Raw genomic sequence first — 19,915 nt, 5'->3', positions numbered from 1 at the left:
TTTATTAGTTATCTCTACGCCCAATATGGGGTTTGAACTCACAACCCCAAGATCAAGAGTCACATATTCTTCCAATTGAGCCAGCCAGGGACCCCTCCCTCCTTGCCCTTTTTATTTGGTCATGTTCATGAGAACTTATCACTTCATGGATGGCATCTAGCTAAATGGCAAATACATAGAAATTCAATTTCTACTGAGGTCTCAAACTGCAGAACAGAGTTAAGATGACACTGTGATCTGAAAGAACAAAGGAGCTATAAGGATTTTGGAATTATATTACCACACTATGTACCCTGAATCATTTAATATTCAAAAAATTAAGTATATTAAGTGCCTTTTTCTCTTTCTACGATCTATAGTTGTGAACCTTCTGAACTTGCACAGGTTCTTAACCTTTTTTGTGTCACAAACCCTCTGTAAATCTGGTAACCTTTATCACCATAATGTCTTAAAATGAACACAATACATAGGATTTTTTAAAACATTTGAATTAAAATAGTTATCAAAATATTTTTAGTATGTGGGGTGCCTGGGTGGCAGGCACAGTGGGTTAAGCTGCTGCCTTCAGCTCAGGTCATGATCTCAGGTACCTGGGATCGAGTCCCGCATTGGGCTCTCTGCTATGCAGGGAGCCTGCTTCCTCCTCTCCCTCTCTCTGCCTGCCTGTCTGCCTACTTGTGATCTCTGTCAAATAAATAAATAAAATCTTTAAAAAATATTTTTAGTATGTGTTGTATGTGTCTCTATTGACAGATTAGTAAGCTATAAAAGTGGGTCTAATAATTACTGCAATTTTGAAGTAGTGATGAGTGGAAATGACATTTGGAGATAACAATTATTGTGAAATGAAAATATTTGCGTTTTCTATCAGAGTAACAAGTATTGCTGGTACTAAGTGGTTTGTTGCCTGCATTCATAACAACAACAAAAAAAAAGGTGACATTTTAATTAAGAGATAATGAAACTAAAGATAAATATCTGATTTTATCCATGGAGTTCAGGTTAAGAGCTCCAGGACTGGAGATTTCTTGAGAACATCAACAGTGTTTCTCTGAGTGGTGGAAATGTGGGTGGCTTTTTCTTCTTTTCTGTATTTTTCAAATTTTCCACAATAAGCAAACATCACTTTTATAATTTTAAAAGACATCACGTTATTTACCCTATTGCTTGGTAAGATTAAGGGTATAGAAATAAAATTGGAAAAACAAAGTAACACTTGAAGAAGATCCTTTGGGGGAAAAAAAGGAAACAAAATCCGGCATGAAGATGGAAAAATGGAACCTGACTCATCAGAGACTTAAAGCTGCTAAGACTGTTATGCCATTTATCTGTATAAACAGAGGGAGCAATTCTTTCATACAAGATGCTGCCTCGGGTGTGAAGCGCCGTAACTCTAACGGGCCACAAGCCACTTTTAAGCCACATCCAAAGAAAAAGAAAGAAAGAAGAACCCACAGGCCGCTATTACTCATGAGCTTGGTAATTTTATTATCCACACCCTGTGCATCTTCCTCTCTTGCTAACCTCCTAGCCAGGACTCATCTACCTACTCAATGCTCCAAGCAGCGGTTGGGAAGAGAGAACTCCCAGCCACCGAAATCCAAACTTCTTACCAGGCTCTACAAGACCCTCTAGGATCTGAGCCCTGCAACTACCTTCCCAACTTCCACATTCAGTTTTGTCAGCCTCTTGATTCCTCCAGGAAGTCAACCTTGTTCCAGCCTCGGGGGCTTTGCCTTTCCTGGCCCTCCAACCCGGCCAATTCCTCCTGCAGAGCTCTCCCAGACCAGTCTGGCTCCTCGTCCGTGCCCCTGCAGTGTCCTCAGACTCCCCTGACTGCCCTATTGCAAGTCCCCAAGCCACCCCTGCCCGTCCTGTTATTGCCAGCAGCACTCTCTGAAATTACTTCCATACTGTTTCTTCTACTAGGAGGGACGCTGCTTGAAGGCAGAGACCTTCAGCACTGGTCAGCGCTGTATCTTCAGCACCTATAACCGCCCGGCTCAGGAATGCACGCATGCACTCACGAATGCGTGAGTGAGCGGGAGCCTGGAGTGAGTCTCTACCTGCGGACTCTGGCTGAGAAATAGAAAACGGTTTGCCGAGCGAAAGCGCGTTAACAGTGGTTTTAATCGGCCGGTTGGGTCAGCTCCCCGCGAATCTCCGGGGTAGTCAGCCGCAGAAACACAGCCCAGCCGGGGAACGCGAAACACACGACGGCGGACCCACGCCTCGCGCCTCGCTGCGGTTCTGCGGCTGCGCGGAGCGTGGGGCGGGGAGGGGCGGGTCTGACGTCGCTCCCCGGAAGTGGGTCCAGAGCCGGCGAGAGGGCGCTGGCGGGTGGACTAGAGCGGCGCGGTCGGGTGGGAAGGGGGCGATCGGGCCATGGAGGACGAGCAGAGCTTCTCGGATATTTGCGGCGGTCGCTTGGCCCTGCAGCGCCGCTACTACTCCCCGTCCTGCCGGGAGTTCTGCCTCAGCTGCCCTCGGCTGTCGTTGCGCTCGCTCACCGCTGTCACCTGCACCGTGTGGCTAGCGGCCTACGGACTCTTCACCCTCTGCGAGGTAATGGCCGGTCGGCCCCTTCCCGCGGTCGGAGTCGGGCGCTGGAGTTGGGAAGGGTCTTTGGGGTCATCGGGTCGAGCCCGGACCTCCTGTTATTGGGTCGGAGGGCGGGAATTAGCTGGTTCCGCCGCTGGACAGTTGTTTTCTTCACCTTTGGTGAAGTTTTTTACACCTGTACTCTCCCTCTTGTGGGTCTTGTGGGTGGGGCGCTGCGGTTCCACCCAGCATACCTTTAGTTAGTCCTTGCACCACGACCTAAGGCTTTAACGTGCATGTGCTCCACATGGTACACGCCCACGGGAATTCAGTTCCAGGAGTTCTGAGAACTATTAAGTGGCTCGTCCTTATCCATCACTTCCATTCCTCAGAGGAGTCACTGCTAGCAGCACCGTATGTAGTCTTTTTTTTTTTTTTTTTAAGATTTTATTTATTTATTCGACAGACAGAGATCACAATTAGGCAGAGAGACAGGCAGAGAGAGAGAGAGAGGGAAGCAGGCTCCCCGCTGAGCAGAGAGCCCGACGCGGGATACCATCAGAGGACCCTGAGATCATGACCTGAGCCAAGGCAGAGGCTTTAACCCACTGAGCCACCCAGGCGCCCCTGTAGTCTTAAAGAACTGCCTTTGTCTCCACAATGAGCTTGATAGTTCTTCCTAATCTGTTTTTCAAGATAATACTCCCCACCGCCCCTTCCCCAACTTTTAAGTACTTTCTAAAGAATTGTGAAGTTTTGGAGATGAGTTGTTTCTGTGTTCTTTCTAGACTCATTCCTACTTTAAAAAAAAAAAAAATTTGATTTATTTATTTGACAGATCACAAGTAGGCAGAGCAGCAGGCAAAGAGAGAGGGGGGGAAGCAGGCTCCCCACCAAGCAGAGAGCCCGATGCGATGTGGGGCTGATCCCAGGACTCTGAGATCACAACCTGAGCCGAAGGCAGACGCTTAACCCACTGAGCCACCCAGTGCCCCTCCTTCCTATTTTCTGAGCATCTGTTTTCACATGTCTAAAATGGAATTGCTCTCTGCCATGCCAGCTTAACAGTGTTGTGAGGGTCACGTGCAGTAGCTTTGTGACAGCCCTCAAATAAAAGGAGTCATCCTAAATGCCCTTTTCAGGATGAGTTTAGTTTTGTATGTAGTGCCCTGAATTGAACATATTATCCTAGGAGTGATCTGACCAGAACTATGGCTATTTATAATTTGGATCTTGTTTTCATTGGCTTTTTTATGATCAGAGCATGGTGATTTGGTGTAGATAATATGCAGAATTAAGACTGCTCCAATTTGTACCAAACTATATCTAAAAGTTTGTTCAAAAGTCAGTTGAAGTAGTTAAGCTGCCAAGACAGTCCTTCTCCCTCCCCTTAAAAGGATTTAATTTATAATGTAGTTGAATTTTAATACTAGCCTGTGTTCTGGTCACGTGGTCATGTGAGGAGGAGGGAACGTATAATTGCTTAAATGCACCCTGACTGCCAACTGCTTTCCTGAATGTCTCATTTCTTAGAAGAAAACCCAAAGTCACAAAGCTAGTAAATAGCATACATGGCCTTCAAATCAAACTGGTTTGTTTTTGTTTTTAAGAATTTTATTTATTCATTTGACAGATCACAAGTAGGCAGAGAGGCAGGCAGAGCGAGAGGAAGGGAAGCAGGCCCCAGCTGAGCAGAGAGCCCGATGTGGGACTCGATCCCAGGACCCTGAGATCATGACCCGAGCCGAAGGCAGTGGCTTAACCCACTGAGCCACCCAGGTGCCCTTGGGTTTTTTTTTTTTTTAAAGATTTTATTTATTTGTTTGACAGATAGAGATCACAAGTAGGCAGAAAGGCAGGCAGAGAGAGGAGGAAGCAGGCTTCCTGCTGAGCAGAGAGCCCAATGTGGGGCTCGATCCCAGAACCCTGGGCTTTAACCCACTTAGCCACCCAGGTGCCCCTCAAACTGGTTTTTAAATTCACAGTTCTATTAAATTTGCAGGTTATGGGACGCCTGGGTGGCTCAGTTCTTTGAGTGGCTGCCTTTGGCTCAGGTCATGATCCCAGCGTCCTGGGATCGAGTCCCACATCGGGCTCCTTGCTTAGCGGGGAGCCTGCTTTTCCCTTTGCCTCTGCTTGCTACTCTGTCTGCCTGTGCTCACTCTGAGAAATAAATACATAAAATCTTTAAAAAAATTGCAGGTTATTACCTTATTTATTCCAATCTGGAATGCTTTTCCCTCTTCCTTCTCTTAATTAAGTATATCTCAATAACCACTACCTCTTCTGTACTAGTGAAAATCCTTCTTGCTTGGAAGTCTTCATGGGATATCCTGTGTGCTTTGATGTCTTTCTTGCTCTCTCTCTCTTTTAATCCTTTCTTAGGTAGTTATACCCAGTTTCGTAGTATTCTCCAAAAATATCTTATGTGTATTAATTTTGTCTCTTACACATCTGTAAGGGCCAGGACTGAATTTTATTTCTCTCTATTCTTCCATAATGCTTATTGAGTTCAGAGTATGAACCAGACACTGTACTAGATACTAGGCATTTAATTAACTCAAAGTAGATATTTCTGGATCATCAGAGACCCAGCACATAGATTTTTCCATTCTCCATTCATTAATCAACAAGGAATTACCTAGCACAGAGGTCAGCAAACTTTATCTTTAAAAGGCCAAATAATAAATATTTGAGTCTTTACAGGTCTCTGTCTCAGTCTTCTGTTTCTTTTCCTTTCTTTTTTAACCATTTAAAAATTGGTGAAACCATTCCAAGCTCAGAGTGGACCAGACAAAAATAGATCGGGCCCAAACAGATTCTTGATCAAACACTTACTATGTGTTAGATGGAATGAAGTAGAAAAGTATTTTCAAGGAAAACCAAAGGCAGTCAGTAGTTAAAGCAGCAAAACCAGATTTTATTCAGAAACTATTGCAATAGGAGAAAAGCGTGCAGAATTGGGCTCAATTCTGAATACAGAAAGGACAAGTGGGAATTGATAGCCAAGGAGCACAGTCGGGAGGGTGGATGGAAAATGACTGAAAAGAAACCTCAGGGATAAAGGGGGATTCTGGCTAACTTGACTTGACATGATTCTTGCTAAAGGCAGGCCAGAGTGATCAGAGGCCAAAGATTTCTCTCTAAACCGACTTAGCAAGATTCTCGGTACAGCTTGCTGAGCAATGCAGGCCTAACAAGGATGGACACCCAAGGATGAGGGTTTAGAAGAGTGTGATTAGGGTTAGGTCAGAGGGAGCATCTTACCAGTAATAAAGTATAGATATTTCTGCCATCAAGGAATGATATTCATAAAGTACTGAATCTGTTTTGTTTCTAGGTCATCAGTGATTTTGTTCTCTGTGCCATCCTTCTAAATAATAGCTTTTTTGGAAAAAGAAAATGGCACCAAAAAATGTGCATCAATAGAAAAACACATTCAGGGCGCCTGGGTGGCTCAGTGGGTTAAGCCACTGCCTTCGGCTCAGGTCATGATCTCAGGGTCCTGGGATCGAGTCCCGCATCGGGCTCTCTGCTGCAGAGAGCCTGCTTCCCTCTCTCTCTCTCTGGCTGCCTCTCCGTCTACTTGTGATTTCTCTCTGTCAAATTAATAAATAAAATCTTAAAAAAAAAAAAAAAAAAAAAAAAAAAAAGAAAAACACATTCAACTTCAGAAATGTTGAAGGATTGTAAATGTGTCTTAGAATCAAAGGAATAAATACCCTTTTTTGAGCCTTTAACACATAAGTTAGTCATTTCATCTACTCAGTCAGGCTTACCACATCAGTTAGTCACTACCCAAAAGAACTAGAAGAGCTCCAAATGATGTGATCTTTATTATTAAACAAAGGAATCAGGAGGAAAGAGGGCTCTTGAGGGCATAAGAGGCTCTTAAAGGCCTTTTAATTATTTTCATGTTACTGCTCTTCCACTGCTGTTCTCATCTTCAATCTTTCTACATGGCCTGGCAGAGTAGTAGTAGTTTCATAGTAGTTTCAGGCATCAAACCTCAAGAGGACGTGACCTTTTCTTCCTTAGATCTCTTTTTAGGATGGGCTTCATTTTCCAGAGGCCCCTTCAGCAGACCTCCCCTTGTATAGGCCAGAGTTGTGTCATTTGTCCATTTCTAAACCAGTCATTGGCAGTAGTGGAAACCAATCATGATTCCAAGTTCTGTTAGGAAGGAGGAGTGGCTGTTGAGAACTGTCTGCTACACTGTGCTAAAGCATTTTATTATTGTATTGTCTGATCTTGCACGGTATATTCTACTGATGAAGCATGAGAGGAAAAGGTCTGAGTCCTTAATTTTCAGTTTTGAAAGAAGAACCTCTGAGAGTGGTGTGATGGTGGGTACTATTTTGGTGATCGAAGTTCTCCTCCTACACCTATCCATTTGTTGTCTGGATGTACTTCATCAACGCTTTCATAGCACTGCAGAGCTAAAATAAAAGTGATTTTCTCTTCCTCCATGCATGTTCCTCCCATCTTTTCAACTCACCATAGAACACAGGCTTTTTTCCATATTGCATGGAGTGGACCAGTTAAACAGCAGAGATCTGTGTGGAGGACCATTTGGTAATCTTACCACCTGTATCTGGCTCTTTCTTCAGAACAGCATGATCCTCTCCGCTGCCATCTTCATCACCCTCCTAGGGCTGCTTGGTTACCTCCATTTTGTCAAGATTGACCAGGAGACTCTGTTAATCATTGACTCCCTTGGCATCCAGATGACTTCATCCTATGCCTCTGGCAAAGAAAGCACTACCTTCATAGAGATGGGCAAGGTGAAAGATGTGGTCATCAATGAGGCTATTTACATGGTAAGTAGTTAAGTTGTAAGTATTACAGATTTCTCTGGAGGAGGTAGCCCAAGGCCGTTGCCAGAGTCTAAAATGAGTCTTAATACCTTGATGTCAAAGAATTAAACTTGAAGACTCAGTTCCGGGATTGTAGTGTTTCCTTTTTGGCTGGCATGTCCATGAACGATGAAAGTGAAACTTACATTGGAAAGATCCATTCCTTTATTGTTACAGAGCTATAGCAGGTTTTCGTAGAAAGGAAGTCAGCATTTCAAATTTTTTAGTCCAGATTCAAAATCACTTTTTTTTTTTTTTTAAGATTTTATTTATTTATTTGACAGAGATCACAAGTAGGCAGAGAGGCAGGCAGAGAGAGACAGAGAAGCAGGTTCCCTGCTGAGCAGAGAGCCCGATACGGGACTCGATCCCAAGACTCTGGGATCATGACCCGAGCCGAAGGCAGAGGCTTCAACCCACTGAGCCACCCAGGCACCCATCAGAATCACCTTACTTTTGTTGCTGCTGACGTTAGAGAATGAGAATATATTTTTTTCTTCACTTCAAAAGCAATCTAATAGAGATAACTGCTTATAAAAAGCTTACAGCCTTCCCTTGAAGAAAAAGAAAACAAAGTGAGTTTCACTTAGATCTCTGTTTGGTGTATTGTCTTACAGCAGAAGGTGATTTACTACCTCTGCATTTTATTGAAGGATCCAGTGGAACCACATGGGATATCCCAAGTAGTACCTGTCTTCCAGGTGAGCACAGAACAGTTGTCTAAAGTTTCTTCAGAAAAATTCATTACCTTTCCCCGTTCTCTGCATATCCACTGCTACTTATACTCAGTAGGAGTGTAAACTCTAGTTGCCAAGAGTATTTGAGGACATCTGACAGCTATTTTTTTTTAAGATTTTATTTATTTATTTGACAGACAGAGATCACAAGTAGGCAGAGAGGCAGGCAGAGAGAGAGAGAAGGGAAAGCAGGCTCCCTGCTCAGCAGAGAGCCCAATGCGGGACTCGATCCCAGGACGCTGGGATCATGACCTGAGCTGAAGGCAGAGGTTTTAACCCACTGAGCCACCCAGGTGCCCCCAACAGCTATTTTTAATTAAAGTTAGGATTTTAGTTATTTCAAAAGTTTCTTTCTGAAGCAAATACAGGCTTTCAGAAATATTACAAATTTATCCAAATTTTAAAGAAAAAAAGCAGCAGTTTCTGCCTGTAAATCACCATTCATCTATTTTGTTAGTCTGCCAATATATGATTTTACATTGATGTCCATTGATCTGCACATACTGTTACACCTAATTTATGTCTTGCTTTTTAAATCTAATGTACATATATATATATATTTTTAATTTTATTTATTTACTTGACAGAGAGATCACAAGTAGGCATAGAGGCAGGCAGAGAGAGAGAGGAGGAAGCAGGCTCCCCGCTGAGCAGAGAGCCCGATGCGAGGCTCGATCCCAGGACCCTGAGATCATGACCTGAGCCGAAGGCAGCGGCTTAACCCCTGAGCCACCCAGGCGCCCCTCTAATGTACATATTTTCATGCATCAACAGAATCCATTATAATTATTATTTTAAACAGTTATATTATCATGTTGAGTATCAGTTTATTTAGCCACTCTACTGCTAGCTTTTGAAATCATCTCCAGGCTATTTTTTGCCTTGCTTTTACATGAAATACACAAACAGGATTATAGGTATGTAGACTATTTATATATATAGTTAATTTTGCCTTATTGCCCTTCCTTTTCTCCCTTTGGATTTAAGACCACTAAGCTAAAATTCTTTTGCATTACAGTTCAAAATTATTATTATTATTATTATTTTTTAAAGATTTTATTTATTTGAGAGAGAATGAGTGAGAGAGAGCATGAGAGAGAAGGTCAGAGGGAGAAGCAGACTCCCCAAGGAGCTGGGACTCGATCCTGGAAGTCCGGGATCATGACCCAACTGAGCCACCCAGGCGCCCTCAAAATTATTTTATTAAAGCTTATGAACAGGGGGCTCCTGGGTGGCTCAGTGGGTTAAGCCTCTGCCTTCGGCTCAGGTTATGATCTCAGAGTCCTGGGATCGAGCCCCGCATGGGGCTCTCTGCTCAGCAGGGAGCCTGCTTCCCCCCCTCCCCTCTCTCTGCCTCTCTGCCTGCTTGTGATCTCTCCCTCTGTCAAATAAGTAAATAAAATAAAAAAAATTTAAAAAAAAAAAAAAGCTTATGAACAGTTTCATAGATTTTTACAGTTTGAGATTTGGCTCCAGAGATTGGACAACTTTACCATACTTTTGGGAATCTGTACTTGTTTTTCTATAGTCTTGGCTAACAGCGGGTTTAATTATTTGTTTCCTTTAGTATGTAGGTAAGGGAATTTGAAGTTTCTAAATCACTTCTTAAATGACAAAGAGATTTTTCATCTTTCCTTGAATTACCTCTTTTTCCTCTTGTGATAATGAACTTTTATTAAATATGCTTTCCACATACATTTTTCCCATTCTGTGACTTTTACTTTGGGTTGTATCACATTTCATTGTACAAAATACTTTTTAATATTTATATATTAAATTGCCCTTCTTGTCCTTGAAGACTCTCACAGCTTGTGACATTTCCGAGAGGGTCTGTCTTTTGTTAGCCTCTTGCTTCCTTAGCCAGTTAGATGCTGTGTGGCCCAAACTCCTGCCTCTCCGAGCTCACACCTGAGTGGTTTAGACCCCTGCTTTGAGGAGAGCTTGTGGTTGCACTGCTAAGCTCTTTTGTTCATCTTGACTGTGCATTTCTTCCCTTTGGAATTCAGAGTACCAAGCCCCGCCTGGACTGCTTGATTGAAGTGTACAGGAGTTGCCAGGAGATCCTGGCACACCAGAAAGCGGCATCAGCAAGTCCATGAGTCCCAGCATTTCAGAAGGCCAGTATTGTTTTCCATGGGAGAGGACTCCTAAGCCATAGTGGCTGGTTTATTTTCTGTATTCTAAACCATCTGGTGGACACAGCTCTAAGAACCAGGATGGATGCAGTGGATCTCAGAGCCACAGAGCAGGTGACTGGAAACTGCTCATAGTGTGATGTGGAGCAAAGTATTTGTCTCTGTTTTAGTGATCCCCTTGTAAGGTTCTGCCTACTTTATTGTTTGAGGGGAGATCTTAAGCGGTGGTATGTCAAAAGTAACATTGACAAAGAGCACTTTGAAATTCCTAAGCACATGCAGGTTTACATTTTGTAGAGTTTGTGGCGCAGACATGGGACACTGACAGCAGATCTCTTAAGAAACTAATTTCCTACTACACAGTACTTCTGTGTTAAAGTCAAGCCCTTCGGGTACTGGTGACTAGGAAGAAATGTCCTACGAAAGACCAGTCTCTGTGCACCTAGCTCCCGTGTTCTGTACAGGGTTAATTTATGATGACTGTCTTAATAAATCGATCCCCTTCCAAAACATACACAGTAATTGTCTGGTTCACAGCTGCTTTTTATTGACAACATGAACACAGCATTGCAGTCATGGATGTCAAGCACATTAATACTCTGCTGTTAGTCAGCATTGTCTAGGGTTTAGAAAACGTCTTTTGCTGAGAGGGGTGACACCAAAGGCTAGACAGAAGTTCGACTTTGGTTTCTACACCTTAAAAAAGGATAAACACACCAACTGTAGAAGCCTTTGATTATAAGGCAGTTTCCTCTGTGTAGAATTAATAAACTGTGGGAGGATTTCTGAAGTGCTGGGAAGGAGATAGGGTGGGGGAAATCGCTTGACCCCCAAGTTCAGTGTGAACACAGCTCCATCCTTGCTTGCTTTTTCCTTAGAATCCTGATTCCTTTTTTTTTTTTTTCTCTTTAAACTCCCAGGTGGATAAAATTATCCTCATGGGCCTGGAGACCCTCAGGGTATTATAAACCAGAGCCGTAATTTTACACCAGTACAGGAGGGGTTGTTTGGAGCCTGTGGTACATATGACGTGTGACTTGTTTGAGGTAGAAATGTCTCTCTAATTCCTAAATCCTGGGGGAAAGGCAGCAATAGAAATGAGAGATGGCTATAAAATTTCCAGTCTTGCAAAGTCAAGTTCACTTAAAAGAGGCAGACACTATCATGTGCTGCTTTATTTTTTTTTATGCTTTTCCGCTTAAAGGGTGAGAGAGGGGAAGCCTACAGCAGCTGAGGTGTTCAGATAACCAGTTCCAGCCTTGAAGTTCTTACAGTGTGCAACACACAGACACACACTTTGCTGAGGTCAAAGGCTTGGTTCTTAGATGCTACTGCTAAACCCATACAGTTTTCAGCACTTTATTGACAAATGCTCAGACTGCCTCAGAGCTATGAAATAAAACTCAAGTTTCTCCAATGCTGGAAAATCAGAGCATGAATGAACTCTTTCGTCTTTTTTTCTCTCAGGGGAGGGTGGAGACAAGGATCATCTCTGAACTCAACATAAGGTCTCCATTGGGGTTAGGGGGTATTTGTATCATCAGGATGTTCTTAGCCTATGTGCCTTCTGCCCTCGAATTAATTCCTAGCGGAAGTTCGCCAGAAGTCTTGAGTAAATCCAGGCCCACAAGCCTGGATTCTGTTTCTGTCTCATCTTTGGTGGCCTCAGAAAGCAGCAAAAAACGGTGCATTTGTTTGGTCTTTCAAAGAACAAGGAAACAAGTGATGACCACCCCATCCTACAGTAGGAAGCACAGCCTTCACTGAGCCCTAGCTAGTGGTTAAAATGAGACAGGGAGAGGTCGCGTTGGACTTACCCCCTGCCCTTGCTTGTACCCAGTTGGGCTGACAGTCCAGTGTGAGGGAGAATAGCTTCAATCTCAGCAGGAATAGTGCCTTTCCTTGTCCTGCAAAGACAGGAGCTGCTGCCCCAGAGGGCACTGCAAATGCCTGCTCTCTTACAGTGGGGAAGGGAAAAGGTGAGTCTCTTCCTTTTTCTTCAGCCCTGCCAATACCTTTCCCATCTGGGACCAGCAGTCCAGTTTTAATGAGTTCTAGGCTTTTGTCACAGTTCAGGTGAATTGGAAATTTTAGTCCTATCTTGTTTGGGGATGTTGGGAAAACTTCAAGTATAAATCCCCACATAAGGACCATGTACAGTATAAAAGATACTGGCCTTCCCAAGAGTATCCATGCAGAAAGCCTTAATTTACAGCACTGATGCCCTCAGTAACCAGTAACAGTAGACCATCCCAGTCTGTGTCTAGAATTGGGCAGGATCCAGAGCTCAGTATTCTGGTGAAAAAAAGTGGTTTTTATACTGGGTCTGGATTTTTAAAAGTTGGGCCCTGAAACATAAGGCACCTAGAGAGTAAAGGCTTCAGGGACACTGAACTAGACATTTCATAGAACAAACAGAGTGGGGTTGGGGGAGGGCTGTCCGGCCCATCACAGTAGTATCATACCCTAGGATACAATCTCTAATCCCAGAGGTACCAGGTGGTTTGGGGGGAAAGGGGTAGGAGAAGCATTCACAGCAACGTTGGCCCTCTGGCAGCACACGGAACAGAAGCAAAGAACTGCTGTCCATCCAGTTCCCATAGCCGGTGGGCAGCGGGCGGGTTGTTGCGGGGGTTCACAGTCGCAGAGCAGTGGTTCATGTAGCTGGCCATGATGAACGTAGCCTCTGCAATCTTGAGACAACAGAAACAAAGGAATTCAAGTTGCCTTGGCTTGAATGCCGGCTTTCTCACATACTAGCTGCTATACTGGGTGCATAACCTTCCTGGGCTTCAGTTTCTTATCTCTTAAAAATACCTGGGAGAAAATGTTGAAAGGGGATCATTTCTGGGAGGTTCAGAGGCCCAGTGAAGTGGGTGCCTGTTGGTCTGAAGGGCCACTGATGCAGAGTACCCTCCTGAGAACAGGAGAGGCGATACTCTGCTCTCTGCTCACCTCCAAGCCAGGGAAGTGGGCCTCCCTGGAGGAAGTGTCTGTGTATCCTCTCCTTCGGCAGGGGCAGCATTAAAAGGAGGAGGTTGGGGAAACTCCAATTTTAGGATTAAAACAACAGGGTTTTCACTTACCCTCAGAAGGGAGTCAGAAACTATAAATCAGAACTTGGGTTTTGGGAGTCTTTGTTATTTTTGCTAGTCTGTATCTCCCGCACCAAGCAGGATACAAAGCCCTTAAAGCAGAAGTGGTCTCTGGGATGGACTTTTAAGACCGTAAGGAAGGGGGAGCACGTGCAGACTGTCCCACCTGGGGACTAGTGTTGGCAGAAGCCAGGAGAAGAGCACACAGGGGAGGCAGCTGGCTGCCCTGGCCCCCGGTCTGCTGCAAGAGCAGCGAGTAGGCACCCGCCTCCAGCCTGTGCGGTGCTGGGCTGCGGGGGCTGAAAGTACCATGTGGAGGGCAGGGGAGCTGCTGGACCAGAGCGCGTGCCCTCTCAGCCAGCCCCTCACCCACCGGCTCGGCAGGGACTCGGAGCTGCAGCCCTACCTGAACCCTTCGGAGGACTGATTACAGCCAAGACCAGACTTTTACCTGGGGCAGGGCCCTTGTAGAGGCCGTCTTAACCCAGCTTCCTTAATTTCAAGCCCACCTCCTCATTCTAGAGAGATCCGAGTATCATGTTTTAACAGCTGTCAGACCCACCTTGGGAGCGGCCATCCGGAAGAGCAACTTCTCAATGTGGCCTTTTCCAGAGCTCTGGTCTGGAATGGATCTAATCACAAGCATGAAGTCATCTCGGCAGCCACCGAAGGTCATTACTGAAGAGTAGGGGTAAGTGACGTGCACTTGCTGTGAGAAGAAGCCAGTCAGTTCTGGGGAAACTTCCCACCTGCCTCCGGAGATGAACCAGCACCCCCTGTCTATTCCAAGCACAAGTTGTCTTAACCAGAAAGGGAGAACTTGGAAGTGGTCCTAACTTGGAGATCTACATCTTGAATGTCTACAAGCTGTGTCTAGCCTAGAGGAAAGCAAGGCTTGGGTAGGGTGGGTTGGGAAACCATGGTCCCTTAGCTCAGCTCTTTGAGTCCACAGAGAAGAAAAGGTGCTGTTAGAAGGAAGGGTCAGATAGCCAGCCCTCATTCTTTCCTACCATAGTGCTGTAGTCCAGGATGCTGACACCGTCTTCATTCACAGCAATCCACACCAGAGAGCTGTCCTTGGAAAACATCTGTGCAGGCTGGGGAAACAGGAAAATCCCATCAGACGTATTCACAGCTAGGAATGCTAAACCGTAAGAGATTTTGGAGGAAGAAGGCACATCCAGGAATCTGCTAGGCAGTGATGTCCAATCTTTTGTCTTGGAAAACATGAAGGATGGTATTTGTACAGCATGCTGAAGTAAACAGAAGACATCTGGTCTTGGGGCTCTGGCCACCCAATTACCATCTCGAGAGGAGAGGGGTACCCACAGCACACAGGTTGAGAGACTCTGTGCTGCTGAACAAGGCCAGCCCTGGCTGCTCAGTCACGGGCACAGAGAGCGGGCTGTGTTCTCCTAGTGCTCACAGACTGACGGCATTCCACCCACAGTCTCTCCCAGCTGAAGTACATCTTGGTTCAGCCAATTTCCTAGGGACCGTGAAACAAACAGGAAAGCAAGAATGCAATCTTATGGGCTTTTGGCTTTACTAGTGAGAAAAGTGGTTATTGGTGGACAATTCCTGGAATGACTCATTTTCACTGCCCAGCTACAATAGGGCAATCCAGATTTTCTAGCTCTCCTACCCAAAAGGCTGGGGAGAGGGAAGGACATGTCCTCATTTTCAGAAGCTTTTCCCAACCTCCCGGACTGAGAGGGCCCCAGGCTCCCCTGTTCTATGCCTTTATAACCCTGATACTTCTTTGATAGTTTGTAAAATGACAGCTTGTCATTTTATGACAAGCTTGTAAAATGTGTATTTAGAGAGAGAGAATTTGTATTTAGAGAGAGAATATATATGATTATCTGATTAACAAGTATCTCCCCTACTAGATGGGAAGCTCCACAAAGGCCAGGATGGTATTTGATTCGCTCATCTCTTGCCTTCTTGAACAGTGCCTGAGACCTAATAGCTCAACAATTCTTTCTTGAATGAATGAGTGATCCACTGTCGAATCTGTACCATCAGTGAATAGGATCGTGACCCAGCTTTGAGGACATGGTACTCTGATTACGAATATGGTTCATGCACACCAGACAGCTGGCCAAGAAAAGTTCCAGCTGAGATTACTACTGGCCCCCTGGGCTTTGTGCAGGTGAAATTAACTCTTGCCTGAGTGGTTAAGGAGTCCCCCCTGGCCCTCCTAAGTCTGCAGAGACGTATTTGATTAGATTATATATTGTTCTTTTATACTCTCTTAAAAATGGAGGTATTCTTGAGATGGCTGTCATGTCAAGTTTGACATGACAATGTGTGTATCAATTAGTTGGTCCTCTATTTCTTCTTCAGGGATAGCACTGAGAGAGAAGTCAACAAGGAAGGATGAAGGGACACCTGGGTGGCTCAGTTGGTTAAGTGTCTGTCTCCAGTTCAGGTCATGATCCCAGGGTTCTGGGATCGAGTGTCGTATCAGGCTCTTTGCTCAGAGGGGAAGCCTGCTTCTCCCTCTGCCTGCAGCTCCTCCTGCTTGTGCATGCTTGCTCTCTATCTCTCAGAAATAAATCAGATTTTTAAAAAAAAAGAAGAAGGAAAGACGAAGGTCACCCAGAAATCATCCAGGCCCAAAAGCAGTGACCACAATTCTGCTCTGGACCATGGAAAACGGAGGCCAGAAATGGGTGGAGAAATAGCGCCCTCTGCTGGTTGCTATTGTGCAGGCCGGCCCTCCAGACTGGACTGGCTCAAAGGGGATCAGATATGGACAGTAGCGGGAGGAGAAATGTAGGGCACATTGCTGAGGGTGTGGTAATCACTCCTTCCCCTGAAAACCACTGGCACTTACCTGAGCAGCAAAGAGCTTAGCACCAAAGAAAGGCCATTTCCGGGCCACCGTCAGGTAGATGCGGATGCACTCAGGAGGGGAGCAGCCCTGTAGGGCTGCCCACTTTGTGGTCAGTAGATCTGCCAGGTGCCTGGTTTGGATGGATGGAGAGAAATGGGCCAGTGAAGGGCCAACAGGTTTTCACTGCAGCTCTGAAGCCTTTCCCCACTCTACAGCCCCTGCCTCCCCACAGCAACTCCCTCCAAGATCTGGCCAGCCTACCTCAGCTGTTCAGGGGGTGCCCCGTGTCTGTAGCGCCTCGGGTAGAACCTGTCTAGGACCTGCTGGAGATGATGCTGAACCTTGGCAGGGGGAGGGCTCCCGGGGCCTGGTGGGCTGGGCCTCTCTAAGTCCCCATATTCTACCTGTGTTGGAAGCACACAGAGGGCAGTCAAGAATCTGGAAGTGGATGGGGTGGGGCCGGGGCTGCTGGGGAGGTGAAATCAACCATCACTTCGTTACTTCATTGATGGGGTATGGACAGATGCGAAAACACTTCTCATGACAGACCCTTCATCTCACAGTTCACGGACCCTAGAGAAACCACCTTATGGCCCTCGATGATTATTTATATTCACTTTCCTTCTGCAATGGAGGTTAAGTGCCTTATCCAAAGACTCGGTTCATTAGTGGCAGACAAGGGAGAACTATGGATCTTCTGGCTTCTAATCCAAACATCTGAGATCCAGGACTGAAGATGCTACAGATCCTAACATGTTCCAAACGTGGCCTTCGGAATCACAGACCCGGCTCAGGTCCCCGTTCTGCCATCTGCTGGCCTTGTAAACCTGAGCAAGTACTTAAATTTCCTCATCTGTTACACGGGGATAAGAACTGAGATAATACACATGACATACTCAGCAATGGATCCTCTACAGAGCATTCAGTAAATGTTTATTATTTCCCCTTCCTCTCCAGCATGCAGAGTCAGATGCTTTCTCATGCAAACCAAGAGGGCATCCCAGATACCTTTGGCAAGACAGCCTCTTAAAGGTAACAGAGAGAAGAGTCAAAGTCTGAATGCACCTTCCCCTTCCTGATTCTATTTACAATGTTTTACAGTTTTAAGTACAAATCTCAGCACATCTATTATGTGACATACATCATTTCAGTAGCATACTTAGTACAACCCTGTGGGGGACAGGCAGGGAGGCATTTTTGTTTCCACTGTACAGAGAAGGAAACTAAAGCACAGACCACTGCAGTGACTTGGCCAAGATCTCATGGCGGGAAGGTGGCCAGCTCTCAAAGGCAGGGCTCTGCTCTGGCTTCCATGTCCAGAATTCTGCGTGTAATGTGTATCTGCAGTAAAGGGCTCTGATGATAAGGAGTCAGCTTCCCTCCATTGCCAGAGACAGCAGGGTCTGCAGTTTCTGGCTGTGTGCTATGTGCCCCCTGTGAGTCCAAAGATGGTTCCCTGGTCCTCCCAATTCTTGCACAGAACCTTACCTGGGCCATTAGGGCGGCCATCTCAAGCGCCAACTCTTTGTTGACAGGAAACCTCCCTGCCACGATCTCCCCACTGGTCTGGGAGGCGAGCAGCAGCCGCTCCCGCTCTGTCTCCCCTTTGACTTGACTCCGAAAGTACAGCCTACAGGGAAGACAGCGAGAAACAGCCAAGACTCAGCTGGGATCCCGAATGGATGAGGTCATCTTGGCATCTGTTTATCTTGATTTCCAAAGAAAGAAGCTACTTTTTTTTATACCATCTGTGAGACTCTTTTTCTATTGCCTCCAGAAAGATTTAAGCACAACACAGGGCAGATAACGGGGCCATGAGATCTCATGCCAACAGTGGCCCGGGCCATACCTAACTACACCCTCCCCTACTGGATTTGCTCAGCGGAATCTGCTCCCCAGAATCACAGCTTCTCGGGGAACTGGAGGAGTTGAAGATTCCAAGAGAATAATGGAAATCATGTGCCTGCAGACAGATCTGGGATAGGATTTTCTTAACCAAATGGACTAAAAATCACGGTATCTCCTATATTTGCTGGAATTGTTACAGGAGCTATTTATCCTTGAGCCTTAAATATCTAGTGCTCATGAGAAATTTCACTCTTCTAATGGAACCCTTGCAGCCATCCCACAAGGTTGGTCTATTTTCTTGCGGGGGGTGGGGGGGGAGGTGTGGTGTAGTGTGGGTGTGTGTGTGCACACGTGTGCGCAAATACATGCAGGACAGGGACTGAGAGCCTGAACTGCCCAGGGTCTCACTGAGGATCACCAGAGCCAGCCTGGGCCACCAACTAGTGTCCACAACACAGTGCTATCTGTGGGTGTGCTGTCTGTCCAGCACAGGCCAGCCGGTGGCAGTGATGAGTGCCCCCCTCCCCCACCCCCGGGCAGCACTCCAGACCTGTTCTTGTACATCAGCTTCACGACACGTGTGCCACCCTCAGCCTTGCCAGAGTGCAGCTCCTTCACGGCTTGCTCCCACTTGGAGATGGCATCACAGATCTACAACAGGCAGGAAAGGACAGTCAAAAGAGGCCCTGACAAGGGGAGCAGGTCCCATCGGGGGCAGGCCTCAGGCACCTGGGACTACAGGTGTCTTACAACCTCCCCCCAGACAGAGCGGTAGAGCCCGGGCATGGCATGAGCAGCAGAGTGTGGGAGGCTGCCCCCCACTGGCCTTGACACCTAAGGGGGCCTCCCCAGAGGCCAGGCAGCCCTCTGTCAAAAACCGTGGCCTCCTATTACCAGCTCCATTTCCCTTCCCCCAATCACTGTTGTCTTCAACAAGTACCCCCAGAGGCCTACTGTGTGACCGAGCCTTAGAGACACCCAGACATTTACAAAGGGGACATGTGTGCAGGATTTCCAGGCAACAGGAAAGGATTACAGGAGCCGTTGTCCTGTCGCCTTAAAAAAAGCGGACTTGGAACCAAAACCCTCAAACTCATCAACGCTACAACACATTCCCACAAACACTTAACATCCCCCATGACGCTACTCCCAGACCACAAGACAAGATAGGTGGAAATCCCATTCAAGGGCTTTTTACTTGTAGATGTGCCACATAGATCTACCTGCTTCAAATACGGTCGAGCCTGTAAGTGTAGCAGAGGCCCTGACAGGGCAAGTATGAGCTGCAGTGCACAACACACAACTGGGGACCCAGGGGGATGGTCATCTACCTCCGCATGTGCACAGGGACAAGTGCCTCCCTGTCCTTCCTATACCAAGCCAAGAAGCAGCTTTTCCCCAGGATACAGCACAGCCCCTCAAGGGCTGGAGGAGAGAACATATGGAGATGTTCTCTCCAGGGACAAGGGCAAAAACAACTTTTCTCTGCCTGTACAGGTAGGTTTTAGCATGCCACAGAATGCTGGCCAGAGGGAGCACCTTGAGCTCCCAATCTAACAGACTATGCAGCAGGAAGGCACCCGCCAGAGGGGCTCTTGCCCTACCATCCAAACCCCAAGGCCCAGAGGGATCCCAGGAGGGGCTCAGCTGGCTCAGTGGGGAGCCCATCACCTTGATGCTCCCATGCAGGCAGTGTTCCAGGTCCCTGCCAGAAGGATCGTCTGTGAAGAGGGCAAAGCCAGAGTGGGAGGACTTCCTCATGCCCGTCTCTTGGTTCAGACGCTGGAGGAACTCATCAACCGTGGAGGAGCCATCAAAACCGACCACCTGCGTGGGAGAGGGATCAATCCCAGTGGAAACT

At 46.3% G+C, this 19,915-nt stretch overlaps 2 protein-coding genes across 7 annotated transcripts in view; one reads left to right on the top strand and one right to left on the bottom strand.

Moving 5' to 3' along the window:
* The first annotated feature begins 2,294 nt into the window (after positions 1-2,294).
* On the top strand, positions 2,295-10,783 carry PIGH (phosphatidylinositol glycan anchor biosynthesis class H). Of its 4 annotated transcripts, none has more exons than XM_004738990.3 (4): positions 2,295-2,565; positions 7,152-7,361; positions 8,051-8,098; positions 10,141-10,783. In XM_004738990.3, the coding sequence occupies exons 1-4, from the start codon at positions 2,386-2,388 to the stop codon at positions 10,231-10,233; spliced, it is 531 nt and encodes a 176-aa protein (XP_004739047.1). In that variant the 5' UTR covers positions 2,295-2,385; the 3' UTR covers positions 10,234-10,783. The 4 variants fall into 4 exon arrangements, with proteins under 4 accessions (XP_004739047.1, XP_012912806.1, XP_004739048.1 ...); XM_013057352.2 differs by having other exon boundaries at positions 8,018-8,098; XM_004738988.3 differs by having other exon boundaries at positions 2,296-2,565; positions 8,015-8,098.
* An 11-nt stretch (positions 10,784-10,794) lies between these two features.
* The window catches only part of PLEKHH1 (pleckstrin homology, MyTH4 and FERM domain containing H1), a 49,588-nt gene continuing 40,467 nt past the window's right edge, over positions 10,795-19,915 (bottom strand). For all 3 annotated transcript variants that reach the window (XM_045070859.1, XM_045070854.1, XM_004738985.3), the window contains exons 22-29: positions 19,726-19,881; positions 18,605-18,705; positions 17,695-17,836; positions 16,468-16,610; positions 16,207-16,336; positions 14,375-14,461; positions 13,927-14,073; positions 10,795-12,962 (exon numbers count right to left, since the gene is read on the bottom strand). In XM_045070859.1, the coding sequence (XP_044926794.1) occupies positions 12,801-12,962; positions 13,927-14,073; positions 14,375-14,461; positions 16,207-16,336; positions 16,468-16,610; positions 17,695-17,836; positions 18,605-18,705; positions 19,726-19,881 (1,068 nt within the window). In that variant the 3' untranslated portion in view covers positions 10,795-12,800. The remainder of the gene's footprint in view (positions 12,963-13,926; positions 14,074-14,374; positions 14,462-16,206; positions 16,337-16,467; positions 16,611-17,694; positions 17,837-18,604; positions 18,706-19,725; positions 19,882-19,915) is intronic.

This window comes from Mustela putorius, unplaced genomic scaffold (genome assembly GCF_011764305.1).
Source record: "Mustela putorius furo isolate JIRA1106 unplaced genomic scaffold, ASM1176430v1.1 tig00000129_pilon_pilon_pilon, whole genome shotgun sequence".
NCBI classification, from domain to species: domain Eukaryota; kingdom Metazoa; phylum Chordata; class Mammalia; order Carnivora; family Mustelidae; genus Mustela; species Mustela putorius.
This window is presented reverse-complemented; position numbering and strand designations above follow the sequence as displayed.